General features: G+C 55.9%; 1 protein-coding gene across 6 annotated transcripts in view; it reads left to right on the top strand.

The window, feature by feature from the left end:
• AGPAT3 (1-acylglycerol-3-phosphate O-acyltransferase 3) overlaps positions 1 to 27,753 on the top strand; it is an 80,615-nt gene that overhangs the window by 43,265 nt on the left and 9,597 nt on the right. For 4 of the 6 annotated variants that reach the window (XM_053657636.1, XM_053657634.1, XM_037158135.2 and 1 more), the window contains 6 exons: positions 18,991 to 19,217; positions 20,315 to 20,484; positions 20,999 to 21,160; positions 22,027 to 22,180; positions 22,686 to 22,788; positions 26,783 to 26,858. In XM_053657636.1, the coding sequence (XP_053513611.1) occupies positions 19,040 to 19,217; positions 20,315 to 20,484; positions 20,999 to 21,160; positions 22,027 to 22,180; positions 22,686 to 22,788; positions 26,783 to 26,858 (843 nt within the window). In that variant the 5' untranslated portion in view covers positions 18,991 to 19,039. Of the gene's footprint in view, positions 1 to 1,046; positions 1,410 to 6,940; positions 7,030 to 18,990; positions 19,218 to 20,314; positions 20,485 to 20,998; positions 21,161 to 22,026; positions 22,181 to 22,685; positions 22,789 to 26,782; positions 26,859 to 27,753 lie in introns of those variants that run through there. The other 2 variants (XM_037158136.2, XM_037158137.2) reach the window with 2 other exon arrangements.

Below are 27,753 nucleotides of genomic sequence, written 5' to 3'. Positions count from 1 at the left end.
TTCCCAGTGGACTAAGCTTGGGAGTGATGACCCGCCTTCCATCCTGACCACTTCTCGGACCACAGGCCAGAATGTCAGTCCTGGCCAGATGCCTCTAAAGGGACCTGACAGTCACTGCCCAGAGGCCGCAGGCCCAGCGGCCCAGGTCACACTGCAGACCCTGGGTGGAGCCCAGCGGCAGTACTGGCTTTTCCTGCCAGGGGCCCTGTTGCCAGCGGGACACAGGAGCTGGGGGCTAGAGTGGGCTCAGCCAGGTAGGACGGGAGCGGCGGGGCCGTCCGTTTGGGAGTGGGTCTTTCGTGTCTTGTGCCAGGGAAGATGCACAAGGCAGCAACTTCCCTGTCACCCCAGTGTAGCATGAGGACCCCAAAGGAAGGGGTGTGGCCAGAGAAGCCTTGAGGTGCTCTCCCAATAAATCTCTCTCTTCCTGTTCCTCGTGTCTTTGTTGGGGCCCTTCTGCAGAGGGAGCAGGTTTCCAGGGGGACACTTCTGTCCCTGCACCACTTTATCACATCTCAGGTCTCTCGTGCAGATTCAGTCTCAGGCTGGGGAGATGGGAGAGGCAGCTGACCTTTGCCCACTGCTGTTCACTCCTCCAGTCTGTTTAGCCCTGTTTTCCAGGGAATAGGAGGCCTGACTCCTCTCAGAGTTCTCCACAGGGCAGTGACCAGAGCAGTCATCCACTGCGTCTGGTCTCGGAATTGGGTTTTGCCTGTGGCCTCTGGGGTGTGAGGCTTGGCAGCCCTGCTCTGGGCAGGGGACCTGCTTGCCCCAGAGAGGGTGCCCATCACCTGGAGGCCTTTCAGGGTTTTCCCAGCCTGAGGCCGAGACTGGGGTCCCCCTCACTGGCTCACCCCATGGGTGCTGTAGGGTTGTTGTGCTCTCGGAGTTTTTGGCAGCTTCTGGGTCCAAGGTCCAGGGTCAGGTGCTGGGGCGGGGCTCTCTGACCTGCGTCCCCTCTAAGCCTTGTGACACCACCTGTTTACAGCGGCTCCCAGTGAAAGCTGCTTATTGGATTAGTGGGTGCCCAGCACCCCGCAGGGGCTGAGGAGAGGCCCTGCTTTATGCGCTGCTTTGGGGCCCTGCTTTCATTTGATTTGGCTTCCAAGACATGCAGGGTGCTTCTGGGTCAGAAGCAGTACCCCAGAAATGTGTGTTGCCCGCTTTCTGCTGAGCAGACACCCTTAACAGCGGATGCTCATCCAGTGTGGGTGATGCAGGCCTGGCCATAATCCCTTTCCTCACCCTCTGGCCGAAGGTGACACCCACTCACACCACTGGTCTCCTCACCAACGCGCAGAAGCACACGGGGCAAAGGCTGTGAAGATGCTGGTCAGCTACTCCACCTGCCTGTTCTCAGGGGTTTGCGCTGCCCTGGTGGCTGTGGCTTTGGCCTATTACTTGTACTGGTGAGCATGGCTGGCGCCTGGGTCTGGGCCGTCCCGGGGGAGGGGCCCCCAGTGCTGTGGTTCGTCGTCCTCTGTCCCCGCAGGTCCACAAGCTCTCTCTGCCTGCTGGAGGGAGACTCCATGGCAGGTGGGCAAAGGTGGTCACTTCTGGAGCATAGCTCATGTGGTTCCCATGTCATGAGGGTCTCTGGGGGATGGTCCTGGCCCTCCGTGAGTGCTTTTTTTGTAAAGAACACTCCTGAAGAAGGTCACTGGGTGCTGGGTGAGTGTCAGAGGGAAACCCCTGCACCCAACGCCCCCCCCCCCCATCGCTGTCACCTCCCAGCTCACTGCTTCCCCGGGTGGGGTGGGTGCAGCTGGGGCTCCTGACCCACGCAGTCTGTCAAGTGGATGGACAGCAGTTCGGTTCCATCAAAGGGACGTTGCCCCATCGTGCCCACAGGAGATGAGGTGGTTTGTAGGGAGTTGCCGGTGCCCCTCTACAGCAGCTGTGACCAGAGCTTATGAAGCTCTTGCTGTGAGCATGTGCAGGGCACTGGCCGGGTGCTGTGGGCTACGCGGGCCTGGGGGCTGGGGGTTCAGTTTGATGGTAAGTGGGGTGTGTGCTCTCTGAGCCCCGGGTTCTGTCTGTGGAATGGGGTTCTGGCCTCATCTGTGCACGTGACAGCCCGTGTTCACCCGCAGGTACAGACGGCCCCACAGGGCTGGTGCCCACTTGACTGTGGCCATTGTTGGGGTGGCTGCGGGGAAGCCCCGAGCCCCAAGGCTTGGGCATCGTTGTTGGCTGGAGCTGGAGAGCGGGTGGAGGGTCTCCTGAGCAGAGAGGGGGCCGCCCTGACTTGTTCCGTTTCCCTCCCACACACTAGGGTGGGGCAGGGACTCTAGCACCCCCCACCCCCTGACCCCCAATCTGGAGGCTTTCTCTTCTCTAGATCCGATTAGCGCTTTTGGTGACTCGGGGGGTGCTGTGGGAGGCCAGGGCACCAGGTGGGCGGGGCTGGCCCCATAGCTCCAGGCCCCCGAGACCCCACCAGCCCCCCAGGCCTCGGCGGCCCGTTCCTGCCGCGGAGCCCCCTTCCTCCTGTACTCTAGTCATTTACTTCTTAGAACAAAGTTACTCCCCTGAGGTATTTGCATCTTGGGTCTTATGTTAAAATGATGCACTACACAAAGAGAATCACACAGACCCAAAGATAAGTAGGTAAACGTGGGAGTTAGAGGAGGAATTAGTCCAAGTCTGGGAGAAAAACTTGACCCCTTGGTATTGACCCTTGTGAGTGGGGGTCAGGGTCCTTATTGGTAAGGAAGTCCCCAGGTCCCCATAGGAGGAGCAGCCCTTTGTCAAACTGCAGGGCACTTTTGAGAGTGAAGGATCATGGGCCCAGGTGCGCGGCACCGGCCAGAGGCAGCTGGGCCCAAACTGGGGCTGTGCTGCTCTCCTAGTCTCTCCTCAGATGTTTCCTCTCCCAGCTCTGGTCCTGGCTGCCAGGTAGTCCTTGATCTGCAAATGCGGAGAGACCCTGTTCAAAGAACCTTCTCAGAGTGAGCCGTGGTCTGGCCAGAGGAGCCAGGTGGCCTGGCCCCACCCTTCTTCGTCCCATCCTCATTCCCAACCTCAGAGTGGAGGGAACGTCGAGGTCTCCGTTCTCTGGGGCTGCAGAGCTGTCTCCTCCCCAGTTGGGACTGGATGCAGGTGCTGCCTTCTCAGCTGCCACGCCTGCCTATAACCAGTGTCCTCGCTGGCACCTGTCAGAGCTGGCATAGTCTATAGGAGGGCAGTCCCCACCCCACCTCACAGGCCCCCCCACCTGACGGGCGCTGACCCACAGCTCGCTGCTTACACTCAGCTCTACTCTACAGTCCTGGTCCCAGGAGGAGCTCCATTCTACTGAAGGTGCTGCTACCACTGTAAACTTGTCCGCACGTCCCAAAAGGTTCGTGGACTTCACTGGGGTGCTCAGCTCCCACTGATGGGGACAATGTAGAGAGTCCTCAGGAAAGACAGCTTCCCTGGTGGGTTCCCGATGACTGCAGCTGTGGCACTGCCACCCATGGCTGTGTCCTGTCCACGTCTCCGCAGCAAGGACTCTCCTCCTTGTGCCTCACGTGAACCCGTCACCAGCAAAGGGCTGGGGTGCAGAGCGGCTCTCTGAGGGGCAGTCTGACTGAGCTGCAAGGTCACAGGAGGTGTCAGACAGAGCCTCTGGCTAGCTAGGGAGGCCTGGCGGTCTCAGCCTCACTCCTGGAGGTCCCTGCAGCTGCCACCTCTGGGCACAGTGGCCAGGGACAGAGCCATGCTCTTCTCAGTGAGCTATGTGTCAGATTTGGTGTAAGATTCCAGGACCACCTATGACTTGTAAGACAATGGTGGTTCAAAGCCCCAGCCACACAGGCAGCATCCCTTGCAGGTCACTTTTCTTTTTATTCAGCGACGTTGCCAGGTGGTACTTTCAGATGTGGCACCGGGACAAGACTTATTATGAAATGCACGCTGGGCTATAGCATCACAATGTGCGTCTTTGAATTGTTGAGCAACAGTGAGGTTAGCGTAACCTGCCCACCCACATGCTGCCTGGCGTGGCCCCAGAGCCCCGTCCCACCCACTGTGGTGGCCCCGACCTGCCGCCCAGGGATGGGGTGGTGCGGCGCAGAGGACGCCCCGAGTGGGAATGCATTCTCATCATCTTGGCTCAGTCAGTAGGCTCGTTATTGGAATGTATGTCACAATTTGGAAACGTTAGTCTATGGGGAGTGAGGCAGTTATGCAGGAAGGAGGGAAGCCGGGCCTAGAGAGAGCCGTAATTCCGGGTGCGTGTCCCCCACGGGGGCTGGACAGAGTGCCGGGTGCCTCAGGCGCCGTGGCTGCGAGTGGCCCTCCTAGGTTACGACTTTGCAACAGCAGTGCCAAACTCGAGAGGGAGAACTTAGAGTTTCCATGCCAATTAGAAGGAATTAAAAATTGAAAGCAATTACAAATGTTTAATGTTGCAAAAGTATTCTTAAGCCGGTGGCGTTTTTCAGATAAAAGCTGCTGTGTGTTTCCGAAAGGCTGATTGGACGGTCGGACCTGTGTCCTGGCCTCCCAGGCGTTGCAGAGCCTGTTTGGCTGAATCCACTTCTGGAGCCAGCAAGTGCAAAGCTTTTAGTTTCATTTGATCTAGAAATCACTAAAACTATGCAACAGATAATCCACCTCGCAGTGGCAGAGCCAGCGTGCCCACCTTGGCAGCATTCTGGTGCCTTCCAGTGTCCCCTCTTCTGCCTCCTCCCTCCCCCGCTGCCCTGCAAGGCAGCCTTGAGAGCTTTGCCCAGGGGGTGGCACTTCTACAGACTCATCACATTGCTCGATGGCAGGACGCTTGCCTAACAGGAAGAGCCATTTTATCAGAAGACACCGCTGTAGTGAGGAGAGCAGCTGGAATCAGCGGCCACCCTGTGTGACAGGCCACGCCACAGCCGCTGGCAGAGGACAAGCCTTGGTGCCGCCCGTGGCCCGTGGGCGGACCCGCTGACCTGGGCTTCGAAACAATGCCCCAGTATTGGTGCTGGGGCGGTTTCATCCGTAGCTGCTCTTAATAACTCCTCAAAGCCATTTTGAACATCAAGGGTGTCTTTAAATTTTTTTTTCTAATTATATAATAATTGTTTTATGCCCCAAAAAAAGGGAAAACAGAAAAGTATCCCAAGAAGTCCATGTTATTTCATTACCAGAGATTCCCCCTGGCGTTTTGGTCAGTCTGTCCCTGGCGTATGTGATTTATCACGGTGTGTGTCCCCCCGTCAGCCAGCCGTGCAGTGTGTGCGGCATCACTGTCGCCGAGTTCTCCGCATGGCTCAGTTCTGAGGGACAAATGTACCTAGAGGAAAGTTTGCTGCCTTGACAGGTCGGCTCTTAGTGCCTCTGGTTTTTGGTACTGCTCATAACTAAGCAAGAGTCCTCAAACTTTCACCTTCCTCCCTGTCCCCCAGTTGCCGTGGGGTCCCTTCATGTTGCACCTTGGGGCTGAAGGATGGGCCCTTATGGGGCGGTTGGTGCGTGCCGGGCCAGTTGCTGGGCAGAAAGGCCTCACCTGGGTGTCTCCCGCTGACGGCCAGCGTGAATGCTGTGCATCTGGATCATGGGGACGCGCGTCACTCATGGCATTGCAGGGCTCCTGGGACGTCTTCTGAGTTACAAAGGGATTTGACCTCACAGTACCACCTGGAAACTTCCAGAACCCAGGGGCTCGTGCAGTCTCTGCTAGTCCAGTTTGACCTGGAGGGCCGGGTGGGTGGGCTGGACAGAGATGCTGAGGCTCAGGTTGGATGATAGGCCCTCAGTAGGCAGATTCTGTGGTGGGCGGCCCTAGGGCTGTTAGGAAGGGACATGGACCTCCGTGCCTGCAGGGTGACCTTGGCCAGTTCCTTCACAGAAATAGAAAGGAACACTGCGTGAGGTGGCACAGATGCCACGTGCCCTGGGTAATGCCAGTGCTGCCGTGGCTGTCACGGCGGAGTCTGTGGGGTCTCCCATTGTGAATTTGTTGGTACTGAATGGATATCGGGGGGCTGCTCACTCACCACAGTTTCTCAAAGTGCCAGGCGCTGTCCCTGGTAGCAGGGACATGGAGGCCACGAAAGTTGTCTCTGAAAGGTTGGGTGGCACTTCACAGTTCTTCCTGGAGACACCCCCTTCCCTTGGGTGTCTGTGGGTGCCAGTGCAACACCCTCTAAGTATCGGGGTTGAGACCCAAGTGCCCTGTGCGCATTTCCCAGTGAGGAGAGAGGATATATAACAACTAGCTTCTCTTATTAATCCTGCTGAGCTGCTGTCGATGGCCCAGAAGGAGAAAAATCCAGGCCAGGAGGGCAGATGCCTAGCCGATGGTCAGGGACCTTCCCCGCCACCTGTGGGGCCATGCCTGCAGCGGTCAGCCCTCGGTGTGGCTCCTGTATTTCAAGTCCCTCAGCCGGCCCAGCCCCCGCCACAGCCTGGACTTTCCACCTTCATCTGGGGCAGGCAGCATGGCCTGCAGAAGAGCTGTTTGGAGGGGAAAACGAGGGCAGAGCCGAGGTCCTGCCGGCCGGAAGATTTCCGCGTCCGTGGGGCAGCAGTAGCAGCTCATTCACCGCGTTCAGTAAAGCAGAGTTCTCTTTGAGACCAAGCTCGAGAGCACAGCAGGGGCGAAGGTTTCTGTGTTGTGACGTGTGACAGCTGCGCCCCCCGACCCTGCCCCGAGATCGACACCCTCAGAGATGGAGCACCTTGTGAGCCGGCTGAGCCCAGGGACCCCCGTGGGGCTGGCCAGGCTGCTCGGAGAAGGAGGCCTGCATGGAGTTTGAACCTTGACCTTCCCTGTCTTCCACACACCCCATTTTTCTGTTGACCTCAGTGCCAAGTCTGAAAGTACGCTTGCAGCACAGTCCCTAACATTTCACCCACTTGGCAGACTGCTGTCCCCAGTTCGCTCCTGTGACCAGATGCCCCAGAGCCGTGCTTCGAAACGCAGGCACAGGGAGGCCCCTCGCAGCTCTCCCGCCCACGGGTATTTTTATGGGATATTTTTATGCTCCGGAGGCTCATGCAGAGTGGCCTGGGCTGTCCCTGCATCCTGCTGGCTGAGTCCCCCAAGGGAAGGAGGTAGGGGCTGTGGTCTGGCTATCCTCTCTGCTGGCCCTGCAGGGTCACTGGGGTGGGGGAGGAGGGGCAGGACAGCGGGCAGCCGGGCAGCTGTGGGTTCCTCTGACTTTCAGGGGAGGCCGCTGTGGGTACAGCTCCTGAAGGAGGGCGGATGTCCTCCCTGTGCCAGTTCCCCGAAAGGGGCACAGAAGGCGTGTTCCTTTCGGGGCCAGAGCACCTCTCTGATTCCTCCCCTTCTAACGTCTCTGGGCCTCCATGGGGAGACAGCGGGGGCGTGGGACCCGGCACCACGGACCACAGCAGCCTCGTCGAGGATAAACTGGAGAACCAGAGGGGTTTGGTGTGAATGTCCGGGGACTTGGGAAGAGCGGCAGAGGAGAGAGCCTGAGAAGGGGATGGATCCGGTCTATTTATAAATCCCGTCGTACCTTCAAAGGGGGGCAAGAGGGTGCTGCTCAGGACCCACAGGGGCGGGCTGCTCCCATCTCGCCCAATGTGGTGAGTTTCCTAGTTTTCCTGGAGGAACTGACCTCAGAGAGAGGAGCCGTGGCCGTGGGACCCAGCAACAAGGGGAGCAGAGGTCACTTCTGACCTCAGGCAGCTGCTCCCGGACTCAGGCTAGACCAGCCCCCGGGGTGGGGTCAGGGTGTGGTGATAAGCTGTGACCTCCAGCTGTCTGTGGCCAGCACCCTGCCCCCAGACCCTTTCCATTTTCTGGTCTGGGAAGGTTATTGACAGGAAGGGGGGGGCAGGGTCTTGCTCCCGGGTCCCAGGGTCACGCCACTGTGACCACCGGGCGGATGGCAGCATGCCCGCCTGTTCACTGTCACTACCCCAAATAAGGTAAAGATTGTATTTATTTATTTATTTATAGAAAGAGGGGACGGGAAGGAGAAACAGAGGGAGAGAAACATCCATGTGTGGTTGCCTCTCATGCGCCCCCTACTGGGGACCCTGCCCCAACCCAGGCATGTGCCCTGACTGGGAATCGAACCAGCGACCCTTTGCTTTGCAGACTGACAATCAATCCACTGAGCCACACCAGCCAGGGCACTGATGATGACAATCTCTATTTCATTTTCTGCTTAACACTGTATTTCCTGAATTGGATTAATATTTTTGGATACTATCCTTCATTTCAAAAACATTTGTTTACCTGAAATGATCTGAGTTGATATTCTGACAAGAAGCTCAAATAAGAGACAAACTGCTGAGTGACAGGTGACCCTCCTTCTGTGACTTGGGACGAGATGGACCTTTTTCCAAAGCGCAGCTGGGCCAGGGGCTGCAGGAGGACCGCGAAGGGGCGGGTGGGGGCTCTGCCGCAGCCATGAGCGGAGGCCAAGGGCGGGCATTCGAAACCCAGGAAGTTTTATTCCGTTTCGAATAGCTAACTTTTCAAAAATCTACTTAAAATGTTAAAAAATTTTTATGTATTGATTTGTAGAGAGAGAGAGGATGGGTGGGGAGACAGGGCGAGAGAGAAACATGGATTTGTTGTTGTACTTAGTGATGTCCTCCCTGGTTGCGTCGTGCGTGTGCCCTGGCCGGGGTCAAACCCCAGCCTTGGCGTATCTGAATGACATGGAAACTGACCAGGCTACCCGGCCAGGCCACACTCTGTTCAGTGTGTGAATCACAGTGCCTCTTTAATGTCAGATGTGACCCTTTGATCTTTGTGAGTGGCTCTGTTCATCCTTTAGGGCTTGTGTTCTTATTGTGGAAGATGAGAACACATTGCGAAGGATGTGTAGAACGCATCCTTTAAGGCTTACGGTTTCTCCAGTTGGTGCAAGAGACGCCTCCTAGGACCACCCCGGGTGGGCGTGGGGGGCCTGCAGGAGGGCGAGACCCCGCCTGCAGCTCTGGGGCCCCCGCTCTCCCAGCCACGTGGCCCCCCCGCCCCCGACCGTGGCTGTCTCAGCCGAACCCCTTTTAGCAGTGTCCTGAATCCGCCCCAGGACCCCAGGGCTCAGCCGCTCTCTGCAGGTGCCGCCTGGCCCCACCTTCCTTGTCCTGGGACCGCAGGTTTCTGGTGGGACCAAGGAAAGTCATGACTTGCATTTTGTCTAGTTTACCCTGTGGTAAGGCGGGTGTGATAGGCTCTCTATATTCCCGAGAGGAAGCCAGGACCCCCATGCACCCGGTTAAATTTAAAATACATCATACCTGCCCAAAAGTGCATCAGCCACCAACTGTAACTGTACCGCAGACTCCGGTCTGCTTCTCAGAGAGTAAAATGTCCTTATCACAGTGGGCACTTCGTTGTCACAAAGTTCGGTCTCGGCCATATTAGCCGTGACTGTTTTTTTGTGTGTGCGTGTGCACAATGTGTGCACGTGTGAGTGGGTGTGCACGTGTGTGTGTTCTAGAACGCGGCCCCCACTATCTGCCCCCTTAGAGAGCTCTCCGGTGCTGTGGCACCGCCAGCCTCCTGTGTCCTGCAGGCCCAGCAGCTTGTCACAGCTCTATTGTGCAGTCATCAGGCCCCAGGGGCTTTGCACACCCCTCCCACCTCCCTCTCCCCTCCCGCAAACACCACCCCTACTCAAGCCAGTAAAACCATCTGAACAACCTCAAAAAGACCGAAGATTCTGGGGCTCGGAGAGTTGGGGTAGGTGTGGTGTGAGGGATTCCTGGAGGGCACTGTGACTTCTGCGACCCTGGGGTTCTGCCCAGGCCCCCACTGTCCAGAGAGCGGAGTAGGCCTTGCACCCTGCGACCAGGGTTCCTCCACAGTTTTCACAGTGGGAACAGAGCCAGTCCTGTGGTTGGCCCGAGGTGGCGCCTACTTCCCCTCAGACAGCGGCCAGGGAGTGTCTTGCTTCCCTCTGTAAGAGTCCTGGGGGCCCTGGGGACACTTTCCTCCACGTGGCTCCTTCAGCAGGCTGTGGTCAGGATGGCGCTGGCTGCGTGGGCTCCCAGGCACCCAGGGCTGTGTGTCCGCCCTCTGTCACCTGGAGTCGCCCCACATGTCTCCAGGGGGAAGGATCAGCAGTTTCCCGCTTACTGGGGCCAGTGTCACTTCCTCCTCCTGGCCTGGTCAGGCTCCTGCCCAGCAGACTGGCCCACAGTGCGTCCAACAGGACTTCGAGGTTCTTGGATGAGCTGGTTGGGTAAAGTGCCCCATGGGCTGTTCTATGACATTGTTCTTTCAGGAAACTTTCACTGTGATGGCTCCTAATGTCATGTGAGTGGCACGAGATTAAGGAGTCCTGCTGCCACTTGTCACAAATGTGCGTGTAGATAGATGCGAGTCCTCCGCTCTGCAAACCCTGTTATACTCCAGGGCCGTGGGGGTGACAGTGACAGCACGGACAGTGTGCCACGGGGGGTTTGGGCTGCGGGGAACAGGAGTGGTGGTTTAAAGACTTGACTCTTGTCCTCTCTGCCTCTTGAAGTGGCAGCTGCTGGCATGATCTCTGCTCTTAGGAAAGCCGACACCTTGCTGGAAGCCCCCACAGACTCCTGCATGAAGTCCCACTGCCTGGAACCGGGCCACATGTTTCTCCCTGGGTCAGTCTCTGGAAGAGGTGTTGCCGTTCATCATGGCTGAGAGAATAGGAGCTCAAATAGGGGGTGGGGGTGGGAGGAACCAACAGTGACTACTGCTGCAGAAGCAGAGTTCTGTTATCGACTCCCGGAGGGGTGGCTTATGTGTCTTTTAATTGTACCGTCGTTATTCACTGGCAGAGAAAATGTGTGATGCTAAAAGATTCCCACAGTCCAGTAATGGTTTTAAGTTAATTTTGTATTATATTTATTGTAACGGTACCTAAATACAGTAGAAATACAAATTGGCCCAAGTTGAAATGTGTTTGGGGAACGTGTTGTTTCGTAGCTGGTAGCAACGTGCAGCCCACGTGGTCTCCAAGCCTCCAACCAACACCGCGGGCCACGCCGGCTGCAGTGCCCAGGGGCTCCCCGCGGCCTCACGTCTCACTGGTCTGTCCGTCGGCTCATAGGCCAGGACCACACTCTTAATCATTGGGGCTTCGTGGTGTGTTATGATCTTTTGTGGGGCTATTTTGTGGTTCTTTTTCATGGGTTTTTTTTTGGGGGGGGGCTTTCCTTTTTTGTTTTCCATGTGAACTGTAGGATCTGTGTGTCTAGTTCTGGGAGTCAAGGGCGGGGGACTGTTCTTTTAATTAGGGTTTAATTATATTTATAAACTTAGAAAGTGTGGTTTGTATATCATTATGTATTGCTATCTAACAAACCACTTCAAAATGTAGCAATTCAAAGCTGTTTAGTGGTTCACAGTCCTGGGCTCAGCAGGGTGGTTCTTCTGCTGGTCTTACTTGCAGTTCTTCATGTGTCTGAGTTGGCTGGCAGCCAGCCAGGGGCTGCGGATCCCTTTCTTTTCTGTGTGAGCCCATCGTCAGGCAGGCTAGCCCGAGCTTCCTCACTCGGTGGTTCAGGGGTGTGGCGGACACTTTGAGGCCTCTGAAGGGCCATGCTCGGGAGTCTAGGACGTCACTGCCACCAGTTCCTGAAGCGAGCCCTGAAGGGGCGCCCAGGCCCAGGGGCCGGAGCGACTCCGTGCTCTGCCAGGGCCTTTAGTGAGAACGGAGATGGCAGTGGTTGCCACCTGCTACACAGTATTTTTCCATTTTTTTTTTAGTTCTGCTTTTGTATCTTTCAGAATATTCCAAAATTTCTCTGCATAGGCTTTGCTTAGTTCTTGTGAAGTTTTGGATTAGGTATTTTGTGTATTTTATCACCGATGTACACACTGTCTCCTCCACCATGCCTTCTGTTTTGTGTGGTCATGTGGAGGCGTGCCCATTCCCGTGGCAGGGCCATGTGTCTGCATATTCCAGGTCAATAAGCGCTTGAACTCTGAGCTTGTACTCCATGTGCACTAGAGGAAACCCCTGGTCCTGACTTCCGGGTGCCCCCTTTCTGCCTGCTGGAGGGGGACAATGAAGCCACCTGGGAAGCCATGCGCTGTAGATGGGGGAGCCTTGGCAGCCTGGGTCCCAAGTGACCCCACAAGGCAGAGCTCCCGGGCTGTCTGGAGAACCCTGTTCTCCGTGCACAGCTTCCTGGTGGCTCTGTTATCCCTAGTGGCCAGGTAGGCGGCGACCTGGAACTGCCAAGTCAGAAAGAAGTAAGCTCTACCATCTTCGTTTCTTCTCATTGCATACTTTAGTGAGAGCTGGTTAGTGAGCATCATTAGAATGTGGATTTCTGTGTAGTTTATTCTGTTCCTTTCAATATCTTTGTCCTCGCTTCTTGTTTATAGTAGCAGTTTGGTTGCAGTGGGTCCTCTTGTGTCTAAGGATACAAAACTGCTATCTGCACAGAGTGGTGTTTTTATTTCTCATTTTTCTTTCTAATTTTTAGACGTCTTGGTGATTCCAAGTGGTCATGACCTTGGGCTGGCAGCAGATGATTCTTAGCAAAGAAATGTGCCATATTTTTTAGCCTTATTGAAAGACGAGGTGGTACCTGTGAGTTTACTCAAGAACTGAAGCTAGCCCCTTTAAACCTCAAAAAATAGGATTCTGTTTGCCTCATCTAAAATTTTATTGTAGTTGGACTCATAAAAATACCTTTCCTGATTTCCAGCCTTCTTAAAAAAAAAAATGAAAGCGCAGTGAATGTGGTACGGCCCTGCTCAGTTCTCAGGCACGGTCCAGGTGGGCCACAATCACTGTATTATGTTCTCATCCGTGATGTCATCGAGGGGCTGCTGGGTCTGCAGACCTGCCCCCAGCACTGGACACCCTTGGAGGTGGTGCCTTCCGAAGCCGCAGGCTTGTTTTTGTGCCCTTGCGCCACTATCAGCAGGATGTCTGCCCCCAGCGTCCACCCTCCCCTGCTCTGCGATCGAGAGCGTCCCATTTGCTGTGGGCCAGGAGACCACCCAAGTCTCACTTGTCCGGGCTGTGCTCACAGCAAGAGCAAGGAGGAGCCGGGCGAGGAGCGAGGGTCCTGTGAGTACAGTGTTTACTTCCGTCACACTGAGTCTGGCTGTTCCGAAAGTGTCGGCCGTTTATTCCTGGTTCTTGGCTTGTTCTGAAGAGTAAACATTGGCACCTAAATGTTTCCAGATACTTGGGGAACATCTGAGGGGATGTCGCGTCTCTGCTGTCCTCTGTTTCCATTACTCGGTCGTGTCTGTAGACTTTTTTCTCCTCTGGTGTGTCCCGACTTGGAAATGACGGGACTACCCACACACAGGTGCAAAGCCTGGGGCTCACTCACTTCAGTCTCTCGTGTTCCGCCAGCCAGCACGGCCTTTCGGTCCTGCCGCCTCATAGCAGACCGGGTCTGCTCTGCACACTGCAGGCATAGGCACTCACGTATGGGGTGGGTGGGCGGTGGGGAGATGGGTGAATAAGTTGATAGTTAGATGGGGTGCATGGGTGGTGAATGGATGGGTGAGCGGATAGATGAATGGGTGGGTAGATGGCTGGATGGGTGGATGAATGGGTGGATGGATGGATGGGTGGGTGGGTACATGGGTGGTGGATGAGTTGAGGGGTGATAGGTGGGTAGGAAGATGGGTGGATGGATGGTCCAGAGGAAAGGAAGAAGGAAGGGAAGGTATCAACCATTTCTTGGTTCTCCTTCATTATGGACTTTCAATTTAGATCATTGAAATCCACGTGTGACCAAAAGTTATTTTCACCCCATAATTCAGACCTTCTTTCTGGAACATCACAAACCATGAACTTTGCTATATTTCAATGTCTTCTTACCTCACCCACCACGGTCTGCTCAAGGTTAGACTTGCTTTTGGAAAGACCACTCAGATGGGACAAGGAGAGGCTGCGGGGCTTTGAACGTGGTTTGGATGGGGTGATGGGTCCCTCGGTGGTCACCTCTCCGATGTTCAGGACCTAGGGCAGCAGGTCACCTAATGTGGCACTGGCCAACTTCTGCTCCAACACAGAGCAAGACATGTGACTCTGGGGCCACCCTGATGCTGTTGGTCATGGCGCAGCATCGGGTCCCCCTGCTCCCCCAGCAGTGTGGTTGGGGCACCATTGGTAGAGGTGGAAGGACTGACATTGACCTTGTGTAGAAATGAAAGAGCCACCCTCCACATGCAGAGAAAGTCATCGACTTCTCTTCAGAGAGTGAAGACATGGCGATGCCTGGCCACCACTCTGGATAGAGTGGAGGGGGGTGGAATTGTGACTTCAATATCCGTTTCTGTGGAAAGGCTTTGTTGAAAAGCTGTGTTTCCACAAAGATCCTCGGAGGGTATCTGAAGGTCAGACCATCTGCCTGGCTAATTCTTCAGGAACAGGGACAAAGGGACTGGTGCTGGGCAGAGAAGGCCCCGTGGGCATCTGGTAATGGACTCTGAGGCAGGGGATGGGGTCCGAGCTTGAGCACAGCGAGGCTTGGCCAGGGTTCATTCGCAGCCTCTGGGCCACCTGGGCAGCAGGGCCAAGTCCCCAGCGGGACATGGGAAGGGCGTGTGGAGAAGGCCTGTTGTGTTCATCAGAAGTGTGTTCATTTGCTGGGCTGCTGCTACAGGGCTGCACGTGGGGAGTCGGGCCACAAAAATGTATCCCCTCGGTCTGGAGGCTGGAGTCTTAGATCACGGTGTCATGGACTCTGTCCTTGGCTTGTAGATGCTGTGTTCTCCGTGTCCTCATACCGCCATCCCTCTGTGTGTGTTCTAATCTCTTCTTATAAGGACGACTGTCATGTGAGATTAGAGCCTACCCCAGTGACCTCATTTAACATGATGACCTTTGTAAAGAGCATATTTCCACCTACAGCCACATGCTGAGGTGCTGGGGTTAGGACCCCAGTGTATTCACCCCTGGACTCAGGTGCCGGACTCAGGCCTGAGGGTGGCCTGGGCAGAGCCATGCCAGCGGGCCAGGCTTCCTGGCTGACGATGGCGAGCCGGTCCACAGTGTTCTGGGCTCCCCGCTCTCCTGGTCACTGTTCGGCCTGAGCAGGAGCAGCCGTGTGGCAGGGACCACAAGCACAGATCTGGCAGAAGCGCATGGAGGGACAAAGCATCAGAACTTCCCAGGGGCTCCGCTTCTCAGGGGCGCTTGAGCTGGGAGGAGGGTCTGGTTAGGGCCAGGTTGCTGCTGTAGGAGGCTTACCTGCTGTGGAACTATTTTTAGCATGGCCTCACTGAGCCGCCTGGCTCATTCCCCCTCTCTGAGTAGCCAGCAGTCTGTCCCTGAGGGGGGCAACGCCACCCTGTACCCCTCTTTGGGGAGGGAGAGCATGCAGCTTGTCCCCTGCCTTGAGAAGGTGGGTCCTAGTGGCTTGTACAGGGCCATGAAACCTGGGAGGCAGCCAACTCAGCCGCAGGACCAGGTGGTGCAGATGCCAGGACCCTGGAGCCATCTAAGCCTGTTATCTACTGCAGAGACTTAGAGACAGGCTCCGGTTTCCTGCCACCTCAGTGACAGCGCCTGAGCATTAATGAGATGGCGCCATGCGAACGGGCTGGGCCGGCTCTCCCGCCTTCTAGGTCCTGACCTGGCTCTTCTGCCTGGGTCCAAGGAGCAGCAGTGTATTCCGAGGCCCCAGGCGTGGGGGCCTTGCCCAGGTTGTCCTGTGTGGTCACGATGATGGGGGAAGGCTATGAGCTGGGCCCTTGCCCTTTTCTTGAGGGAACCCTTGTCTTCATGCATCAGACACACACATCAGGAGCAGCTTGTGGTTGCGGGCCTGTTGTGGCCTCACCTGTCTTGAGCGGCAGGCCCTGACACCTATGGGTCTGGCAGGGCCTCAGTTTCCCCATCTGTAATGAGGGAGGTTAGAGCTCATGCTTCTGCATGTAGGATTTATGACATAATCATCAGGAAAATCCAAATTAGTGGCTCTGTATGATACCATTTTACATGCGATTGGATGTAAGCCTGGTCTCTGGAGTGTCGCTTGCTGCTGGTGGCTGTGGGTGTTGGTGGAATCTACATGGAAACAGCTCAGCATCATCTAGAAAAGTCCACACAGGTGCAGTCTATCGCCCGAGATCGCGGTCCGAGGTCTGTCCCCACAGCACATAGAGAGCGTCCCAACCTCACGTCCCTCACAGCACAGACCAGAAACAGCCCACTGTCCCGTGAGACCTGGGCTCCACCTAGGCCATCCCCACCCCGGGGCTCCTCTCCTGCAACACACAGGAGCTGCAGGGCCGTGGCCACTTGGAGGGATTTTAGAAACAAGATTGAACAAGCAGCAAAATCACAGAAGAGTAAAGTTCAAAAAAATAAGGCGTGACACCATCTTGCCTGGGGTATAAGAAGACTCTAAGGAGTGATAGTGGTTGCCCTTGGGGCGGCCAGGGGAGGGGCGAGGGAGGGACCCTGGCTTGCATCATTCTGCCTGTGCCACAATGGGTTGTGTTCTCTGAAATCTTACCCGGGACCTCAGGTGAACGGCCACGCGTGTGTCACTGCTGTTTTGAAGCATTGTGTTTGTGGTGTTGTGTTAAAAATCATTTTGATACAGTGAAAAAATTTAAAAAATAAAAGATAAAAAAGTTAAGGACTGGGTCACAGTATTAGATGTATCTCTTGTTACACTGGTTACATCTAGTGCAGCCTTTGTGGCTTATGTTACTAAATACATATTTTGGGGCCTTTATTATTTATAATAATATTTTTGGTTGATTCATCTATTTAAAACAATCATTATAAGGGGTACCCAAGCCAGCACTCTTGGGGGCTGCTGAGTCGGGCTGTTCCTGATGCCGTCCTGTGCTGCCAGCCTGTGGGCCTTGGCGGGGAGGGATGCGGGCGTGGGCTGAGCGAGCAGGGAGCAGGGCATCTTTGTACCACAGCCCTTCTGCAGGGGAAGGAAGGCAGGCCTGCTCTGGTAGAAGGTCGGAGAAGTTGGCATATGTGGCATGTTGTCAAGGTGATCTGGCATAGTGGGGCCAGGTGGTGGCCCCCAGAAGGTGACGTCCAAGCACCTTCCTTCCAAGGTGACGTGGCTGGCACTGGGTGCTCCTGTGGGGTGAGCCGGGGGAGGGCCTCCTGAACTGAAGCCGGCTGACATGCCTTAGGAAGGGTGGCCCACCGTGAGTGATGCCCACCCTGTGTCTGGGGCACCAACAGCCCAGGCAGGTGGTCAACAGCAGGAAAACGTGTGGGAAGAGGGTTGGCCAGAGCGAGAGCCCATGGCCAGGCTCACTCCCAGGTGCCAGGGAGCTCAGCAGGCAGCGGGCAGCGGGCAGCAGGCAGTGGGCAGGCCCGTCTCATCTTTCTCAACTTGCCAGTTGCCATGTGGAGTATATTTGGTTTATCACGGTGCTGAGTGGTGACTTGGGAGCATGTGATCCAACAAAAATACACAGCTGAGGGCAGCTGAGGTCAGCTGAGGTCATGTGTGGAGGAAGCTGGGATCCAGCCTGGTTTCCACTTGCGTCTGGACGGGCAGGCGGTGATTGTGGGTCGCCCAGAAGGCTGGCAGTCATTGCGGAGCCAGGCCAGCCCCACACCACACCTTGGGCCCTTGTCGAGGCTCCTGAGCAGCCCCAGGGGCTTGAGCTGTGAAGGCGGCTGCTGGACCCAAGACTCCCGCATTCCAGGCAGGGTGGGAAACTACTGCTGCTCACTGTGTGACCCTGAACACATCACTTAACCTCTCTGTGCTTCTGTGTGCTCGCCTGTCAGCTGGGCAGGTTGCGTGCATGGGAATTGTGTGCAGGGGCCCCAGAGTGTGGTCACGTACCCAGGAAGTGCCTTTGCTATCCCTGTTGTGTTTTTCCTTTGCACTCAGAGCAGTGTATTGGTCGTGCTCATTGTCAGAGTGGTGATTGGTTTTCTGATGCTGCGTAACCGATGACCCCACGCATGGTGGTGGTGCAGGACAACACTTCACCTTCCTCACCTCCGTGACTTGACTGGGTGGGTTGGGGTGCTCCCAGGCTGTGGGCATCTGAGGGCGTGGCTCCCTCTCCTGGCACAGGTCTCAGCTCCCTCCCGCGCTGGGGTCCTCCCATGGCAGCTGCTGCGCCCCAAGGCGGCTGCACAGGGGACCCCGGTATGACCCAGCCTTGAAAATCCCACGGCCATTTCTGTGGTTTGTTCTCCAGGCACAGGAATCCCGAGTTTCCTCGCCGGTCCCTGCTGTGCTCAGCTCCCAAGGTGCCACAGCACCCACCCTGGGGGGCTGAGGAGGCTGAGGGGGCCTGTGCAGCTGTCTCCAGGGCCAGCTCTGCGCCTGCCCCAGCCCACAAGGACCACCGTGGGCGAGGGTGGCCACCGTGCTGCCCACTGCCAGCACTGAACTTGCCAGGGTTGAGTCACAGCTTCCTGAGTTTCTCTCCTGGGGAGGGAGGAACCAGGCAGCTCCCTCCCAAAACAGGTCCAACACAAAACGTTAGCACTGCCTGGAACTAAGAAATGCACATTGAAGAAAAGGGGAGAAAAACCGGTGTAAGTTCTTGGGGGAGTGGCTGCTTTTATGTTAAAAACCAAAACGAAAGCCTTTTAGCTTAAAGAAGTCCACAATAGCCTGGGAATTAAAGGGCAGTTAGGAGTTCTTATGGAGATTTCATGTGCAGTTTTAATCTTTTAAATTAGATGCTAAAAACATTAAAATTACCCATAATGCCTTTACCTAGAGGGCATCGCTATTAATATTTGGGTGCATTTCTTCTAGTCCTTCCTTCCTTCTTCCTTCCTTCCTTCCTTCCTTCCTTCCTTCCTTCCTTCCTTCCTTCCTTCCTTCCTTCCTTCTATACATGGAGGGTGTGTTTGGTTCATGTGTGTGTGCGTGATGTGTGTGTGTGTGGTGTGCTTGTGTGTGGTGTGAGCATGTGTGATGCATGTATTCAGTGACACTCGTCAGGTCCCCTGTGTGCCCTGTATGTCACCTGCAGAAGGAAAGCTCCTGAATCCACTCATTCTTGGGCGCTGCAGATCCGGGGCTCTTGCCTGGGGACCGTGGGTTTCTGTTCTGCCTGCAGCTGTGGCCCCCCGGTCCTGGCGCACCTCCTGACCGCTGTCCCTGTCTTTCCAGGACGGCTGTTCTCAGTGAAGGACCGTGCACTCGCTACTGAGGAGCGACCATGGGCCTGCTCGCCTACCTGAAGACCCAGTTCGTGGTGCACCTCCTCATTGGGTTCGTCTTTGTGGTGAGTGGGCTGGTCATCAACTTCATCCAGCTGTGCACCCTCGTCCTCTGGCCTGTGAATAAGCAGCTTTACCGCCGGCTGAACTGCCGCCTCGCCTACTCACTCTGGAGCCGTGAGTACCACCCATGCACACTGTGGGGTGGGGGTGGGGGGCTGCTTGCAGAATGGAAGATGTTCAGGAGGGCCGGGGGTTGCTCCACGCAGGGGATGTGCAAGAAGGTGCCCAAACCCAAACTCACCATTAGGGTGGACCTTGTGACATTTCGACACCTGAGCACTGGGACCCACTGCAGTGGTGGTTTCCTGCGGTTTGGTGCTATGCTTTGGGACCTGGAAGCAGTTGTACACTCAGCCTGCTGTTAGCAGCCTTCCAAGCTGCCGGTACCTGGCCGGGCCTGTTCCGCTGTCCCCTGGCAACCCCTCCCCAGAGGGTGTGACTCCTCCCTCAGGTGGCCTGTCATTTTGCTTGCCTGGCTCTGAAAGGAAAGGACCCTTATCTCTCTTGATCAAATATCTGCGTGTAGATGTGTGTGTCTAAATCAGTCGTCATCTGTCCGATGGACAGACTGAAAGCTGTTAAATGGCATGAATGTCACGTGCTGTCTGAGCGCAGGGGTCCTGCCCCGCTAGTTTTCCCTGGCCCCGTCCCCAAGGGCTGGGGTCCCATGCAGAGGGGGTGGGGCTGTGCTCTGGCGGTCCTGCCCCTCAACACTGTGCTCTTCCTGGAGGGTGAGGTCACCCTTCTCAGGACACCTGGCCACGGTGGGTGTGACCTGGCCGGCAGTGGCTCCTGCACAGCTGCAGCCGCTGTCCACGGGGGCCCCAGGGCTGGCTGCGTGCCCACACCCCCATCCTGTGGATGGGATGTGTGATAGTCCCTAAAACCATGGCTCTCGTGGGAATCGTAACCTGGCTTGGGATAACCGTCCACAATGCTGGGTCCCATTTCTTCTGTCACTTTGTGAAAATTTCATTTTCCTTCTCTCCTACTTTTGCTTAAAGAAGTTTATTATAAATTAGGAAAACTTATTGTATTAAATATAAACCACCAACATGCATTTCTAACAGAAAAGCACAGTCTGTATGAAATACTGGAGAAGCCCCGCTGAGTTGGAGCTGGGGCGGCCTGTGCTCCCTGCCCGGAGGGAGGGCCCAGCCGGTGCGCCTGGCCCACCCCCGCCGACGTCCCCTCACCCTGTGTTTCCACAGAGCTGGTCATGCTGCTGGAATGGTGGTCCTGCACGGAGTGCACCCTGTTCACTGACCAGGCCACGATGGACCGCTTGGGGAAAGAGCATGTGGTCATCATCCTCAATCACAACTTCGAGATCGACTTCCTCTGCGGGTGGACCATGTGTGAGCGGTTCGGCGTGCTGGGGGTGAGTGACGCAGGGGTCCCGGGGAGCTGTTGCCATGAGTCTGGGTTTTCTCCCCTCTAGCTTTAGCCTCCGGCCCCCTGAGCTCGGAGTCCAGGCGCATGGCTCACCCAGGGCAGTATGGACGATAGGTGGCCCTCAGCTGTCCCAGGGCTCCCCTGGGACTGTCTGTTCCTGCCTTTCCTCTCATAAGCCTTACGTGTTGTCCTGTGAGTCCCCAGCGCTTTTGGGGGAGTCACACAGTGCAATGTAGTATTAACACCCAGGGCCTGGCTGAGGAGCCGCAGTGCAGACAGCACCTCTGGATGGCGCTCCCACCCCCCTCTGCCAGGCCTGCTCCTCTGGCCCTCGTCTGGAGGAGGTGCACCTGCTCTCTTGGGTCACACTGGTCCCAGCGATGCCACGCTTGGTATCCGGTCTTCCCTCCACTCAGTGTCAGGGTGCCCCTGTGGTCAGTGAATCACCACCCACCAGGCCGGTCTGGGGGCCTGACTACCTGCTCCCCTCCCCCGCCCAGAGCTCCAAAGTCCTGGCCAAGAGGGAGCTGCTGTTCGTGCCCCTCATCGGCTGGACGTGGTACTTCCTGGAGATTGTGTTCTGCAAGAGGAAGTGGGAGGAGGACCGGGACACCGTCATCGAAGGGCTGAGGCGCTTGGCCGACTATCCGGAGTACATGTGGGTGAGTCTGTGTGGGCACGTGTGCTCTGGCAGGGGAGGCGCACTGGCTGGGTCCCCCTTGACACATGAAAGTGACCTGAGTCGTGAGTGGGAAGGCCAGGCCAGCAGGGGGCCCTGAGTCCCGGTTCACAGCAGGGCCTGGGGACTGACTTCCACCCACCCCAGCTGAGAGGCGGAGCCAGGAGTGGGGCGGGGAGGTCGGGCTGTGGCCCGGCTCAGCAGAGTGGGGTCCCCCTGGGCGGCGAGTGGGTGCCCATCTAGCGCCCCGGCTGAGGAGCTGCCTCTGCAGGGAGGGTTTTCCTCAGAGGCGGCTCCATCACCAACCCTAGTGACCTGAAGCTCTGCGCAAGCTCCTCCTTCTGGATATAGAAAAGTCACAGGGCACTTGACACCTGCCTGTCACAGCAGCCAGGGCCTGGGGGGCTTGGGCGGCTTTTCAGGCCCCTCAGGTTAGTTTGATGGGCCCCTGCCCAGAATCAATGGTGTCGGTTCAAAACTCTGGTCTCTCTCTCTGCTCCTTCTGTCTGGGCTCTGAGGGTCCTTTGAGAGATGGCTCCTTACTTAGCATTTCTACCTCACACACACATTTGCTACTCCAACCAGAAGGCTGCTGCCCAGGGACCTTTATGTGTCCTCCTTTCTGGAAGGTTCTCTACTGCATTCTTTGAGAATAAGTGCAGTGCTGTTAGCTGTGTGGTGAGGGGATTTGTGTGGCCGGAGTGCAGGCAGCAGCCCAGAAACACACCACACGCTTGTCACTACGGTGGTGCTGTCCTTTCTACAATCGGGCAGCAGCCAATACACTGCCGGTGAGGTCAGCCCGCGCACGGGAGGCGTCCGAGCCCACCTCCCCTGTCTGTGCCCTAGTTTCTCCTGTACTGCGAGGGCACGCGCTTCACGGAGAAGAAGCACCGCGTCAGCATGGAGGTGGCCGCCTCCAAGGGGCTGCCCGCCCTCAAGTACCACCTGCTGCCTCGCACCAAGGGCTTCACCACCGCGGTCCAGTGCCTGCGCGGGACAGGTGAGGGCCTGGGCTTTTGGTGAAAGGCTGGGGGGCACCGGTCCTCTGGGCTCCGTGTGAAACCAGAAACAAAAACAGTCAAAAAGGTGAATTACCTGTAAAATAAAGGCGAGAAAGGGAGGAGAACCAAGTTGGCGGAGTTAGCATGTAAGGATTCTCGTATCATTTTCAAGGTGATAAAACGTTACTTCATGGAAAATAACTAAAATAATAGAAACTATATAACTGAAAACTTCTAAAGAAAAAAATATATTTAAGTAACCCGAAAGGAGGCAAGATAAAAAGGGCAGAGAGGAGATAGGACAAGTAGAGGGCAGCCGGAGTGGATTTAAACCCATGCACGTTAGTAAGTAGTTTAGATGCAAGTCAGCTGAAAGCCCCACTAAAGGCCGAGATGGGCAGAGAGAAAACAGCCCCTGTGAAAAGCCCGTTGGGCTCTGCGTGGGGCGTGGGGCGAGGGGCGGCGGGCAGCGCGGGGCTCACTCCTGCACCCCGGCCCCCACAGTCGCAGCCGTCTATGATGTCACTCTGAACTTCCGGAGAAACAAGAACCCGTCTCTGCTGGGGATCCTCTACGGGAAGAAGTACGAGGCGGACATGTGTGTGAGGTGAGCTCGGCGCCCAGTGGGCACCCCGTCCTGCCTGGCGCCCCCTCCCCATGCTGTCGCAGCCTCCGCACGTGACCCTCCACCTCCCAAGCTGCCCTCAGGTGGAGGTGGCTGGAGTCCCGCCCTCAAGGGTGGGCAGACCTGGACACACAGGGGCATCACTGGGTCTCACACAAAGTGAGCAAGTGGCTGTGGGGTGAAGGCAGAATGTTCCAGACGGTCCAGGGAGGAGCCACCCCCTCCTCCTGGAGCAGCACAGGAGCTGTTTGGAGGAGGCTGAGCTGAAATTTGCACAGGGACAAGGATTTCCACAGGCGAGACCAGGACAGCGACCCAGCCCGAGGGGGACTCCATGGTCCCCTTTTCATGGTTAGGGCTCAGGCTAAGAGGCAGCCCTAGAGAGAAGGGTCAGGGCCACTGCTGACCCCAGCCCCACTGGGACTCCCACTTCAGGCCACCCTGGGGCTGAGCCCATTAGGTTCCACTGTGCCCGCTGCAAGCCTGTGTTCAGGGTTGTCCTGCCTGAGGGACGTGGGAGCCGGTCCACGCAGAGCTGCTCTGTGGCCTGAGGAACCCTGAGAATCCAAGAAGGGAAAGTCAGTCTGAGGCAGGGCCCTGTGGAGCCCTGAAAACATCCAGCATCCTCAGATGATTAGAAACAGCTCCTATTAATTGTTCAGTGAACACGTATTGAGTGTGTACTGCATGCAAAGCAAGAGGCTAGAGGCAGGGGTAGGGTGGGTGGACAGAGGGACCAGAGGACCGAGTGTCTGACCGGCACACGCTGGTGGAGACACGGAGAATGCGCTCAGTGTGGCAGAGGGAGGGGGTGGCCCCCTTCCACCCACGGCAGGGCTGGGCCGAAACCTTGCCCCAGGGGGCTGAAAGGGGGGGGAGTCTTTTCCAGGCCTCCCTGTAGGCAAGGGGTGCCTGAGGGGTTGTCTGGCAGAGCCGAGAAAGGGAAAATACAAAGGGAGGCCCTTGTTTTGTTTCAATTTTGTGTTTCATTCCTTTTTGGGAGGTTGTTAGGCCAGAATGAGGGGTCCACTTGCCACCCTCCCTCCCTCCTTCTTGGGAGCCCGTGTGGTGTGCCCACACCTTGCCGGGTCAGTAGTCCCCTGGGGCCTGCAGTCACATGGCCTGGTGGACAAAGGGGACTGACCTTTCCCCTGGGAAAGAACTAGATCTGCCTGGAGGCTGGCAGTGCGGGCGCTCCCACAGAACCTTCCAGCCAGAAGCTGTGTTTCTGTGACTTCTGTTGGCACCGGTGATTTCAGCCCCAGGATTAAAGGGACCTGTGTCTGCAAGAAAAGGAGTCAGGGAGGAGGGTCCGTTTTAGGTTTCATCCTGAGTGGTTTTCGGTGCCAGCGAGATGAGACAGGAGGGAGGTATCCAGGTGTCCCGTGCAGAGCCCGGGGCTGTGTTCTGAGATGCAGGCTCCGCCTCACATGCAAAGCAACCTTTATTTCTGAGGCACATGGTGAAGGTCAGTGACCAGGAGGGTGGTCACACCCAAACGGCATGTCTCCCCGTCCACTCTGACTCTCCCAGTTCCTCTGCCTCAGGGTGATCCACCCAGAAAAATCATTTTAAGGTAAAACAATCTGGGGACTACTCTGTTAATAAAATGGTGCTGTGACTTGGATGCCAGCTCAAGACAGAACCCCGGCAGGACTTCCAGGGCTTTCTCTGCCTGGGTCATCCTGGTTGAACTTGCCAGTGTTGTTCAGGCCCCTCCCTGGTCATGTGTAAATCCCATGGAACCCACTGCATCAGCACCCTTGTCTGCCCCCTAACCACCGGTGACTCAGTGGCATCCCGGTTGGTGTGACTGGCAAAGGCTCAGACAGGCCCTCTCCATGGCAGCTGGGAGAGCTTGAGGCGGTAAATGTTTTTCATTTGTTTGCTTGCTTGCTTTTGTTTTTAAATACCACCCAGTTCTGGCCACACTATAAGAGATTTCCAGGAATAATTTTGTGAACATAATAAGCTGGATGGGTTTTTCCTTCTGAAGTTTGCAATGGACTGGCTCAAAATAGGTACAGGGTCTCTTATTCCATCCTGGGACTGGGGAGCCCAGGGTCCCCACCCTTAGAGCTCTAGAACCCCTGGCAGGGGGCTGACCTAGCATGGCCACCAGGGACTGGGTGATCTCTCTGGGCCCTGGATGGTCCTGACCCGGTCAGCTCTCTGCTGGCTGAGACTCTGGTTAGGACGGGGATGCGGTCCAGGACAAGGTCAGCAGTGGTGGGCTTTGTGTCAAGCGTTTGATGGTTTTGGAGGCGGGTCTTGCTCTTGTCCTGAGTAGCTGTGGTCAGAAAGCTTCAGGTGGCTGGGCACGGAGCTGGCAGGGGGCAGAGCCGGGGAGGCCACTGGGCCCAGCTTGAGGTGGACACGACCGCACCTGGAGAGAACTTGGGCTCCCATCTGTTCATTTTCCCTTGGCTGCAGAAAGTGTAGGTCTATAATACACATTAATAGACACATTCTTAGAACTTCTAAAGCCTTAACTTACTGTTTTTGTCACTTACCCTTTGGGTTTTGAGTAAAAGCAGTGTTCTAGGGAGTCTGAAACACAGTTGTCATCCTGTACCCCGAGGCTCTGGCAGCCCAGGCAGGGCATGGGGGGAGGGGCTTGCCTCATGCTCTGCCCCTGCTGGTGGGGTCCCCGGGGGCTTTGGCGATGGAGGCCTGCGGCTGTCTGTGCTCCTGCTGGCCAGTGTCCTTAAAGTGGCCAAGTCAAGTCCAGGAGATATATGCTCATCTTTATATTTATTTTTGTCTCATGTTAAATTCTTACTGTATGTGTTTCATAGTGCATCTAACAGACATACACAGAGCCTCTGTGTGGCATGTGTACTATGGATATAATTCAGGGAGAACAGTCGGCTGAGTTTGGCACCTTTAGGGAGTCATCTTTCTGTAGGTAAACCCCTTCTGAACTTCGCTTCTTACTGGACTGGTTGGTACCTGGGGCAAATCCTTTAAGTGCCAGTTCTCAAGGTGTGGTCTGGGGCCTCCCGGAGATCTCCAAGACCTTTCACGGTCCACGAGGTTACACTGGTTTTGTTCACTGGGAGGTTTTATGCCTTTTCTTCCCTTGAGTGTGTGCTGGAGTTTCCCGGAGGTTGCGGTATCTGACAGTGTGTGGGCCTATAAAGTCAAATGTGGCAAAGACAGAGGTATAAGCCACATAAACCAAAGTTCTCCATTTTTAGAGCACGATGTTTGAGATATCTTAACACACGGAGATTTATGTCTGACCATGGACATTTCACCTGGTTCCTTTCTCCCCACGGGCCCGGCTGAGGTGGGCAGCTGGGGTCCTGTGGGGGCCCACACCCTGATGGTCATTTACACTAGCTCACGTGTGCGCTGGCCATCTGAGGTAGGACAGTTGCTGTGGAAAGTGGTTCTTGTCCTGCTGATCTTACCAGGTAGCCGCCTCTGCTCATGGGGCTGGTAATCTAGCTGGTGACTGGGTTTATAAGTAAGTTAGGGTCCTGACCAAAGTCAGCTGTTTGTTAATTGAGATTAAAGTTCTTAATCTCCATGGCTTTTCATATTTGAAGCAAGTAGGTTTCATTTGTGACGTACACAGTCTCCTTTGCCTAACGAGAGACTCTGAGTCATGATTATTTCCAAAGAGTGAACCATTAAGAGAGACTAAAACTCCTGCTGAAGCTAATAAATGACCACCCTTCACAGAGGCACTGGGGTGCCATCTGCCCAGTGCCCTGCTCACTGGGTCCCTCTGAAATGCCTCTACTACCCTCTGAATGCAGATGCCTCTGGGCCCCCACACCGGCCACTGTGCCTGCCCTGCAGAGCCCCAGGCCACCTCTGGGGGAACGCCCAAGAAGTTACTTTGATGTTTGTATTTTTGGAAGCTCAGAGTGAGACTGATTAGCAGAAGCAGGCCAGCGAGGAACCCGATGCACCGGTTTCCCCCACTTCCAGTTCACTGTCATCTTATTCTGCTTCCATCAAACAGGAGGTTCCCCCTGGAAGACATCCCGCTGGATGAAAAGGAAGCAGCTCAGTGGCTCCACAAGCTGTACCAGGAGAAGGTAAAGGCGTGCCGCCTCCCCCCAGGTCCCGGGAAGGGGTCTCAGGGGCGGCCGAGGGGGGGCGGATGCTGGCGTGCTGACTTCCTCTGGCGTCGGGACTGCGGCGCCGTCCTCTCACATCCTTCTTTCCAATCCTTCCTCTCTCGTTTTTCTTAACTTTCGAGAAATGAACACACTAGAGAAACGTGTAAGGGTATCACTGTGCTTGTGTAACCATGGAGAATAACACTTGATTGCATCTGTTTTAGTTTTCTGTGTAAAAGAAACTGTGGATATATGACAGACATGTACATGTATGTGTGTTTGGTTCACAAGAAGAAACAATGTAGGTGACAGGAAAAGGTCCTCGTGGCCACACCCAGCTCCACTCCACCCCCCATAGCGTGCCTCACCCCGACTCTGAATCCTGGTTTGTTTTATATATACAAACCTACAGGACAGTCGATTTTTGTTTTCAGCATTGAGAAAGGCTGAGATAATCAGAAAATCCTTTCAGGAGATGACCAGGATCCTTTCAAATGCATTGACCAGCTTGCAAGAAAATAAGGGAAGTCTCTAGGGATCAGAAACGGAGGTGGAACGGAAAAGCCGCAGTAAGCTGATGGGCTCTCCTGCTGGGCTGTGCTGGTCTCCCTGGAAACAGAAGGTGAGGCTTTGACCCCTTTCAAGGCCAAAGTTAGAACTGGAAACCCTCCATGAAGCCGAAACCTCCGAGAGGCTCACCCTCAGAAGGGTTACATACGTGGAAACCATCTACCTGCCAGCGCGGGGAAGGGACTCGGAAGCTCTCCTCTCTCGGTCTCCTAACAGTCCCCCCGGGAAGTCAAAATCACAGGCCTGCCCGCGAACAGGTTTGGGGTTTGAATTTATGCTAACAACGTAGTTCAAAAACAAA

Source organism: Artibeus jamaicensis, unplaced genomic scaffold (genome assembly GCF_021234435.1).
Source record: "Artibeus jamaicensis isolate MK-2021 breed Jamaican fruit bat unplaced genomic scaffold, CSHL_Jam_final scaffold_474, whole genome shotgun sequence".
In the NCBI taxonomy this organism is placed as follows: Eukaryota; Metazoa; Chordata; class Mammalia; order Chiroptera; family Phyllostomidae; genus Artibeus; species Artibeus jamaicensis.
This window is presented reverse-complemented; position numbering and strand designations above follow the sequence as displayed.